Source organism: Pteropus vampyrus, unplaced genomic scaffold (genome assembly GCF_000151845.1).
Source record: "Pteropus vampyrus isolate Shadow unplaced genomic scaffold, Pvam_2.0 Scaffold160, whole genome shotgun sequence".
NCBI lineage: Eukaryota > Metazoa > Chordata > Mammalia > Chiroptera > Pteropodidae > Pteropus > Pteropus vampyrus.
This window is the reverse complement of record NW_011888941.1, coordinates 3,216,482-3,226,876: the sequence shown is the minus strand read 5'-3', so window position 1 is coordinate 3,226,876 and position 10,395 is coordinate 3,216,482. Positions and strand designations below refer to the sequence as shown.

Here is a 10,395-nt window from a genome sequence, read left to right as displayed (position 1 = left end):
AAATAAATAAATAAATAAATAAAAGGAAACAGCAAAAGAAGTGGTCTTAAGAAAGAAAATTTAAGGGAGCAGAGATGTAGAGATTATATCTCAATTTGGAAAACACAATTTGTATAGTACGACGATTGTGCCAAGACATTGACTCTTTCCTTATCTTTTTAAAAAATACATGTTATTAAATGGGGAAAGACAAGATCTTATTTTTGTACTTTTCTTCAATTCTTCTTGAAAGTCATCATTTTTTGAGCATGTAGCTAAAATTAGGTAATATATTCTAGATACTATCAGGTGTCCATTATCTATGAAATAAGGCTGATATGAAGAAGGAACACTAGGTTCAAAGTTTAAAGTTTTAGAGCTTTTACCTTTATCCATACGTATATATTTAATGCTTATCCTTCTCTTCTAAAAATGGAGCAATACCTACACTACCTATGATAAAACCAGTGTTATAAAAATATAGTTTCTTAATATATCCCAAATATTGTCCAGATTACCATAAGGTTCAAAAACAAGACAGCAGCTATGAGGTCAATAACTCCAAATCGCCTGGACCTAGAAAGGCAATAAGCCATCCTTCTGGCTTAGCAAAGATGTTGGTCTGGTGCCTTAAAGAGGTACTTAAGTACCATTCACAAGTAACTAGGTATGGTATACAAAAATATGAGAAACAAACTAAAATGCCTAAAACCACAAAATGATTAAAACAATAATATATTTAAAATCATATAAAATGTTAAATCTATAGAAAGATGTTATTCTTCAGTTAAATATAAATCACCATGGGATGTTATGTTACTGATCAAAAAATTAGAACAAGCTTCAAAGTCGTTAAATTTAAGCTCTTTTGCTAGCTATTCTGGCATGCCTAGCAAAAAAGTAATATTGATTATTACTACTTTTATTGGGATAATAATTCAAGAGTGGGACAGGAATAGCATAGTCTATTCTCAAATTACTTAGAACATTCCCTCACTTTGAAAATTCAAATGTAGAGTTAAATTGATAAAAAAAAAAAAAACATGGGGCTTAAGGTTACTAAGGCATTTCCTATAAAACTGACTATTTCCAATACCACTGGTTTTATCATTTAGTAAGAAAGCTAGATTTAAGACTATACTCTAAGTATTTCCAATTGTGTATAAGCATTCATAGTGGCTCCTATGACCCTCAATCAAGAAAAGTATCTACTTCTAGTTAAAAATCTAAAAACTCACCATGTTTTATGATGCTTCAAATACAGAGTAGCACCTCTCTTTGAAACTACAGTTTCAACTTGCAAAGTATAGTGGCATTTCCCTTATTCTGACAGTTTGATTAAAATTTACACACAGCTAAAGGGCTCAAGCTGAAGAAGGGCGCTTTCAACATCTAAAACTCTACGCAATCACTTCCCCAACAGCGTAACTATACTTACATCAATATCCTCTTGGGTAAAAGTTTCTGGATCTTCTCCCATCATGTTGGCTAAATGTCTCTTTCCTATGTTGAATTCCTCAATCTGCTTTTTAATAAAATCCGCTGTATACATTTCACGTCTTAAGGCTGCAACATTTTTCTTTGTTGTTACAACTGTGGTATGTCTTAGCCTTAATATCTAGCAGAAAATATAAAGAAAAAGAAAAAAATTAAATTAAACAACAATCTTGTAGGCTACTTTCTCCATTTAGAACAGGATATTCAAACAATTGTCTTTTTTATTATGGTACTTAGTTGGCAGGAGTCTGCAAACAAGGTAAAAGTCCTATTAAGAAAGCTGTTAGAGCCAGAGGAGAGAAAGAGCAATTAGGGGAATCGTTTTATAAACTATATAAATGTCTAACCAATGTATACTTGAAAATAATAAAACAAAATTTTTAAAAAAAGCTGTTAGAAATTGTCCTCTGCTCAAAAGCTTGCTTTTAAAAGCCTATGCTTACAAAGTAGTTTAAACTACTCTCATTTCAAACAATTAAAAGCAAAACTACTTGTAAGTGATATGCCACTTCCTTATCTACTACAAGCATCCACATTTGATACCGATTGGTCAATGTCAGCTAGTTGTGATATTTGACACACACAGAATAGTGATGTGCCACTCCCTTAAAAAGAGGCAAATGTTAAAAGAAAAAAAAAAAAAAAGAGGCAAACGTTCCTGCAGACAGAAACTAGCAAGCAGAAGACATGGGAGTATAGAGGCATGTACTTGTACTTGGGAACAGCACCTTAGACTGCAGATACCTTTCTGAAGGGTACAAATGCAGCCTATCTTTAAATACCTTAAAATAATAGGGTTGGCTTAGTTTGAGACTTTATTCTATGGTCCTTATTTTAAGCTGACACAATGAAGAAACTGCTTCACTAAATATCGAAATTTCTTATTAATTTGGTTCATTATTCTATGTAGAAATAAGGTCATTCACATCCTTTTAAACAATCAGTAATGACAGGACACCTACTGTTACTCTTTTATGCTATGGCACTAGGAATTTCCCAAGGCATTAATACCAAAGAAACAGAAATCTACATCTACACACTCTGTAATATTTTCTTTGTCGATCATCTTTCCAATTCCTATAAATTTCCCTTGTATGTTTCAGTGTTACAGTCAATGCACGATTTAGTTCAGGAAGGTAGACCGTACCCTTCAACATTGTAAAGTGCTCCATTTCCATGCAATACTTTTATCTTGAATTCAATTCTGTTGGATCATAACACTGCAACCCTTTTAAACTTCCATTTGTTCTTCCATTTGCACATTCCACTCACTATCCACATTTTTTATTTTAATTGAGTCATTTTAGGTTCTGTTCCTTTGACTTGATCTGAGTTTCTAAATACATGAGAATATCTCATTTAAATGGGTTTTAATATATTGTCTTATTTTTCATTTTATCTTTTTTGTATCCTTTCTTCCTATTTTCTTTTACTATATGCTCTGTAGCTTTTTAAATTTATCTTTTGATCTGGTAAGCACTATACGGCCTGCTTTTATTTTACTAGTGATTATCTATATGTCTCTGAATAAAATGTTTACATGTATCTCTCCTACTAACTTCAGAAATAAACAATATCCACTGAATTCTCACCTACTTATTCTGTTCTTTTTCAATCACAGCAATTATCCATTATTCTGCTCTTGATATATAGCAGCTTCTTTATTCTTATTCTTGACCCTTTCTGCGGTCTATGATTTTTAAATCTTTACTCTATATTTTTGTTGTTGTTTGTTTTTCATGTTTTTTGGCTTTTTTTTTTAGTTTTCTGCAGTGTCGATTCATGAGCCACTTTGAATTTTTAGCTTCCTATATCACTTCTATCTTCAAAATTCTTTCCTAATAGTTTATTTTACTCATATCTTCTTGTCTGATCCTGTTTCATAAAACTCTCCCTCACCCAAACTTTTTAATAAATGTTCTTGACAATGTGAAGTAGTTATAATTCTAGCATTTTATTGAGTAAATATTCCCTTATATTTTCTTCGTCTCTCTCTTCCACATTGCTCTTTTTCTTCTTTTGTTCCTACATTTTAGCATCATTTCAAGTAAAGAATTTGAGTACTGGCTCGAAGACTCATTTCTTCACTTGATTTAAAATTACCCTGGGTCTGTCTATATTCTCCAGAGTCTATATTCTCCAGAGTTTGTGACATGAGGTGGTAGCTTTCGTACTTTTAACATAAATGAGGCTTAAAAAATGTCTGTAAACTTCTTTAGTGTTGTTCATTTAGAAAGGGCTTTTAAAAAAAACATGTCCATAATTTCCTACTTTCCATAAAATCTCTTTAGGATCTTTAGAAGATATCTATACATACTGCTTAAGAATATGATATTCTGGAAATTCATAATATTTATTAAAGTTACAAAGCCATCACGTAAGTACCAGACTATTGAATATATTAAATCTTTTGCATTATTCCAGCAATGAATTCATACAAAAATACTTACATTTGAAGGAGTCCATTATTCGTTAATACAATCTATTAAGTAAGATGAAGCTGAGTATGAAATGACCAGATCTTTAGCTAAGAACAACAAGAATTCCTAGAGAGAATTTATTTTGCCATTGTTAAGTATAATTACCAAGAAAAATTTTTTAATGGTTCTATTTCCAAATGAAAAGCTATGACAGTGAATTTTCCTGACTTTGTTTTTATAAAATTGTATAGCTACAACTTGACAGATATGTTTTTTTTTTTAAGATAATCAGTGGGTCAGATGACTATAATTTCAATCAAACAGATTGCCAAAGAAGCAGACACATCCTGACAAAGCAGTGATGCCCCAAATCTGGCCAAATGCCAGGGCTACGCACTACTTTAGTGGTATTACAGCAGTATTAAGGAGTTTCCTTTTTGTTCAACTGGATAAAAATGAACAAAGAAGAATCTGCTGCTAATTTGAATAGAAAAGGTAAAAAAAATACTTTGAGGAATAAAAAAAGGTAAAGACTGAAGTCAGATTAGAGAAAATGTGTAGAAAAAAAACAATAGAAGGACTACAAGAGAGTGATTATGGTAACCTTTTTGAAGAGGTTTATACTTTTAAAACTAGCGGTTTCTGGATTCAAGCAAAAGAAACTGACTTTGCTTTACTTAAACAAAAGAGACATTTCTTAGAAGGCTAATAGGAGCCCATAGGGCAAAACTTGAAGCAGGAAGGATTCAAAGCATCTTTGGCAGTTAAAAAGCAAGAACTACAACAATCCACGGCAGCACATTCAGTGAAGTCAGAATGTGGCCATTTAGATAAATGGTATTACAATCACCCTTGTCTCTCTGCCTCAGAGCTCAGGGGAGGGAATATGTAATGCAGCTACCATGGGTCAGGTGCTGCAGATTATAGTTCTGCACTGTATCCAGTGGGGAAGAACTCATTCTTCCTGAGACTGAGGTGCCGCTACAAAGGGGAAAAAAATGCCAGGTTAAACAAACAAGGAAATCTACTGTACTACTTAAGCAAAACTCATCATTTATATCCATTCCACAAGCGACTTAAATTAAGAGACTTAACATACTTACCAATCAAATGACGTATGTGGACATTGTTTGAATCCCGATTTAAGCAAACCAACTATAAAGTTGTTGTTGGGACAACCAGAGAAATTTGAACATTGAATGGGTAATAGATTATATTAAATTATTGTTCATTCTGTTAGATGTGCTCATAGTGGCATGGATACTTTGTTTTTTAAAAAATCTTTACCTGTTAGAGATGCATATTTAAGTACCTATATGTAAAATAACAGAAAGTCTGAGAAATACATTAAAAGCCTCTAGAAAAAAAAAGGTAGAGACAGATGAAACAAGATTGGCAAAATATTAATAACTGTTGAAGCTGGTTGACATATACACAGGATTCATTATATTTCTCTACTTTTTTATATGCTTGAATATGCTTTATTTCTAATAAAATTCTAAAAAGTAAACTATTTTATAAGTTCAATTAACAAATTTGAGCAACTATGGGCCAGGCTATGTACTAAATTTTAACAGAAATAACTGTAAAGGAAAATCGAGTGGTATAAAAATGAGAATGTTGCTACACTGAGACAAAGAAACATGCGGCATGGTAAAGATGTAATTTTTTCATTTAAGTTACTAATCTTACTTGGCAAAAAGTAATGTAGCAGGTGTTCACACGTACGCAAATGTGCATACACACACATGGAAACCCACATATCCTTATACATAAGAACTCTTCACAAGTTTAATTCAAGAAACAATCAGTGAGCATCTAGGAGACATCTGTAGGCACTGTGCTAGGTGTCACCATGGGGGATATACAGGTTATGTTATATTTCTCAAGAGTTTTACAAACCAACTGTAGGGGAAAGACCTAAACGTATGAGACACTTAGACAATAACAAAAGAAGTGTGTGTGGGTCTTTCACCGTTGTAGGAAGGTAGACTTCCACCTGGTAGTCACACTTTTGTGCAGTCCTCTCCCCGCGAGTGTAAGCTGGACCTAGCAACCTTCTTCTGTTGAACAGAATACTACTAAAGTGATAGAATGTCATTTCTGAGATTAGGTTACAGAAAGATTCTGTCTTCTCTCTTTTTTACCCTCTCTTGAAAAATCTGATGGAAGCCCTCTGTAGTGAGCTGCCCCAGAAGCCCATGTGGCAAGAATGACGGCAACAGCCAGCCCTATAGCCTACCAGGGCATGTACACTGCTAACACTCACACCGAATGATCTGGAAAGTAGACTTCCACCCTCCAGCCTTGAGATGGCTGTAGACACAGCCAACACCTGAGCTGCTTCCTTATGGGAGACGCTGGGCAGGAGACCCAGTTAAGCTGTGCCTAGAACGCTGATTCACAGACACCGAGATAACAAATATCTGTTATTTAAAGTGGCTAAATTTGAGGATAATTATTATGCAGCAATAAATAATTCATTCATCATCCTAATTACAACAATAAAGCACGGTTTAAAAAACTTTACTTACTTTATTTTATAAGAGAAAAAAAGGTGGGAAAGATGTTAACAGCTATCATTAAGTTCTCTTTAATTTGTAAACTGCTACATAAGGAAAATGCAAATTGTAGTGTCCGGATATTTTCCATAATTAAAGCAATGAGGAGCACACTAAATTTATCCTTAAAAGGACAGGATGAAATATCAAAGAGAATAACTTATCCTACCAAAAGGGCTTTCTTTTCCATTGCTAATAAACTGGAATTTTTAAAAAATTCAAAAATTATGTGGAGGAAAACGTAACTAATTTACAGAGCTGTATAAAGCATTTGATACAAATGCAAGTCAATTTTTAAATTTGTTTTTCAAAGAGTTTTTTAAAGTTTATTAAGACACTACTGTAAACCAACTAGATGCTGTGATAAATATAGAACATTACAACCTTCAGGAGCCCATAAGATGAAATGAGAAGATACTTAAGACAAGGACAGCAATGTTCTTACTAAAACAAACAAACAAACAAACAAACAAAAAACCCCACACATACACACATACACAGATGAGCTAAGTCACCAAATGTTATCGATCACCCTTTTCTGGTAGATAGTCCAATTCAACAATGGCATATTGGCTCAGTAAAATCAGAAAGTTTAAGTACTAAGAAAGTGCTTAGTAGAAAATAAAATTAAAAGGATGTATTATTGATATTTTATAGTAATACTGTTCAAAATAGAAATTGGTCTATTGTTTTTCCATATTACAAAAGTCAGAAATATTATAGAAAGCTAAATTAGCATTCCTACATTAAATTATATTGAGGATTTAAGAATTCATAGGTAACCTTTGTAGTATACCACAACTATAAATTGCTTATAATAGTTTATATAATAATATAATTTGTGACAGATAAAAAAATTCAAGTACTTTAGTGCAGCAAAACAGATCATCATCTGGACCCTGCAAAACTTTCCAGTCCCGTCTGTCACCATTTTCTCATCAATTATTATACCTATTATAATTCCTACACCCAATTATTTGTTTGTCACCAGAATCCACTGACTCTGTACATCTCTGTCCCTTGTGTACCTATTACATCTTTCTAGAACAGAATACTTCTTTATGCATATAGTTCCTAAGGACTCTACTGTCACCTCCTCTGTGAAGGTGCCCACGGGTCAACATAGTACAATCCGTTTGAAATGAGCATTGCACTTCTGTGCTCTTCTGTGCTCTTCCGTATTCACCTCTGTAACCCTCACAGTACACTGTACGTAGATCCCTGATATTCACGGGCTTATAATCTAAAAAGTTTAGCCGTTCATGAGTAAGAGTCCTTCTTCAACTCCAAATTTGGGACACTCAGATATTTGCAATTGTATTGTGGCATTAATATGAAACACATGTGCCACAAGATTGGCATGCAGGAAAAAAATCTGCTAGTAAGGGTCCCAAATGAGCACCCAGGAGTCAGAGCTTAACAAAACTTGTTTCTTTTTCCTTGTTGCATCAGTGTTCTCACTGTGACCCACAGGAATAGCTACTGTTTATACCACCACCTTGTACACACTTACACATATAAACAAAATGCAAAAATATTTACACTGTATGAGAAGCACTTTATTACTATTATTCTATTCTCCCTCTCTTCTTTAAGTTGTCTGGAACCTCTGAAGGGATTTCATAACTAATCAGTTATGACCCCCCCCCCAAAAAAAAATAACAGGTATAGTGTTTCAGGTACTTAAGAAATGATTAATATTTTTGTTATTTTATGAAACATGGTCCCTAAGAGAAATATAACTATTAATGTTGGAGACGGAAGTGAAGAAACATTAATATTTAAGACAGACAAGCTCTGTGCCAGAAAAAGCTTTATGAATGTCTTTAACCATATATGTGTATGTATATATGGTTATATAGTTATATATATAATCTTTAAAAGTCTAATGGGGTCAGTAAAGTCTTTCAGTTATATCTGAGCTGTACTTCATATGGTAAAACATGTGCTGTGGTGTTATTCAGGAACTGGGGATTCAGCTGTCTCAAGATCATGCCTTGAGAGAACTAAGGTTGGATACTGTTCGCTAATTGTTGGTTTGACTATGATGTGTTTACTTCACAGTGCCTGGCTCAAGTAAAGTGCTCAGAAGTATTTGCCAAAGGGGGATGGGGGAGCTTTCTTTCAAGAGTGGTCAGGGACATGAAAATTAAAGTAACAAGAAGAAAATTTTCACTCATCTTATTGAAAAAATAGTAACAATACCTAATGCACGTAGAAGAGAGGGCACTCTCATATATGAGGGATTAAATGTGAATTGCTACAGCCTTTTGGAAAGCTATAGGGAAATAGCTATTAAAATTTAAGACATACACATCTTTTAGAGCAAAAACTTCACAACTGGAACTCTCCTCAAAAGAAATAAAAGCTAGGGTTTACTGGACATTTTATTAGTGAGAAGAAAATGGAAAGAAAGCGAATGCCCATCAATTATTAAAATAACTTTGATACACTCCCACCACAGAATATTATACAAGTTAGATACACAATAGGTGACTTGGAGAGGTTTCTATTACATATGTAAGTTAGAGAAGCAAAAAATACAATGGGATCCATTTTTTAAAAAGTATGCGTATGCATGTATGTTTGTATATAACTAAAAGAACATAGAGGAAGTTATAGAAGGGTATATAGGTTCAGGAAATCCAGAGAGGGAAAGTTAGCAACCCCCCTCACTGGTACACACATGAAGTGTCAACGATAAAAATATTCTGTATGCTACAGTCCCTTTTATAGATAATTGTGGGTACACAGGACATAGTCAAAAGAAATGCAAGAAAGAATTTAAACTTCCAGCATATTTTCCAATAAAAAGTAAAAAGAAAAGTTTGATGGATAAATGAATGGATGTAAGAAAACAGAAACTGCACAGCTGCAAGGAAGGGACTTTAAAAAGTCACTATCTATCCTCACCACTGTGTGACTGTCTCCATTGAGTCTTCCAGGCCACTGCAGGAGTCCAGTTCTCATTCTCCTCCTCCCTTCCGGACCGCGGGGCACGCGGGAAGGAGGAGACCCAACATCATACCTAGGCAAGGACTCTTCTTTCCTTGGCAGCCAAGTCAAGGGAAGGGACGCTCTAGTTCTTCCTGCAGGTAACTTCGCCCCTCAGTGCATTCTGCGAAATCCTGAAACCACCTCCAAAGTGGTTGGTGCAAAACAATACCCACTTCTCTCTCAACCTCAGGCTCTACTAAGTACCTAAGGCCCTAGGAACTCGTCTGAGGGCACCCGAGACACCAAGGGAAGGTGGCGACGCTGGCTCCACATCCTTGCGCTATAAGGATCAGTGCTCCCGCTTCTCCCAGGCCTTACCTGGGATGCGAAACCTGTTTGCAAGTCAGCAGTCGGGGCTTTCCAGAGGCCTTGTCCCGGGGCCAGGCTAACTCTTCCCCTGAGAAGGAGCCGGGAGGAAATTGCAGCGCCGGAGGACACACAGGAGGCCGCCATGTTGACTGTAGAGGGTGCAGAGGGCGGGGGCGGGGCCTAGGGACTGCGCAGGCGCCAGTGGGCCGGGTTCGCGAGGTGGTCGAGTAGAAGTTTTCTCAAGATTATTGAAACAGGGGGCGTGTCCTGCGGCTGAAGGTGGCTGATAGGGTGCTTGAGCCCGTGGGACGAGGCCAATTCCACACCCTGGCCCGCGTTGACAGCGAGCTGTGGAGGGAATGAGTCCTACATCTTGCCCTTTTTCCTATTTCGCTCGTCTTGAATTAAGTCGCTCTCCAAGTCTCCTTGGTACTGACTTGCATGTGACTCTTTAACCAACCCTTCTTTCCCATGGGCACTGCTGCTCCTTCAACCGGCTCACCCTGAACCGCAGAACCTGCACAGCCCGCCTGCACCTCCCTCTCCATGCTCCTCCTCTCTGCTCCGCTCTAATGCCGACGCTCCTCTCTTCCTCGCGCAAGAGTGGACTCCAAGCCTTGGTTCCTGTCTGC

At 35.9% G+C, this 10,395-nt stretch overlaps 1 protein-coding gene across 4 annotated transcripts in view; it reads right to left on the bottom strand.

Moving 5' to 3' along the window:
- Positions 1-9,946, bottom strand: part of MRPS9 (mitochondrial ribosomal protein S9) — a 57,521-nt gene extending 47,575 nt beyond the window's left edge. For 2 of the 4 annotated variants that reach the window (XM_023536592.1, XM_011370134.2), the window contains exons 1-2: positions 9,773-9,945; positions 1,418-1,597 (exon numbers count right to left, since the gene is read on the bottom strand). In XM_023536592.1, the coding sequence (XP_023392360.1) occupies positions 1,418-1,597; positions 9,773-9,907 (315 nt within the window). In that variant the 5' untranslated portion in view covers positions 9,908-9,945. Of the gene's footprint in view, positions 1-1,417; positions 1,598-4,999; positions 5,167-9,772 lie in introns of those variants that run through there. The other 2 variants (XM_023536591.1, XM_023536593.1) reach the window with 2 other exon arrangements.
- Positions 9,947-10,395: the final 449 nt, after the last annotated feature.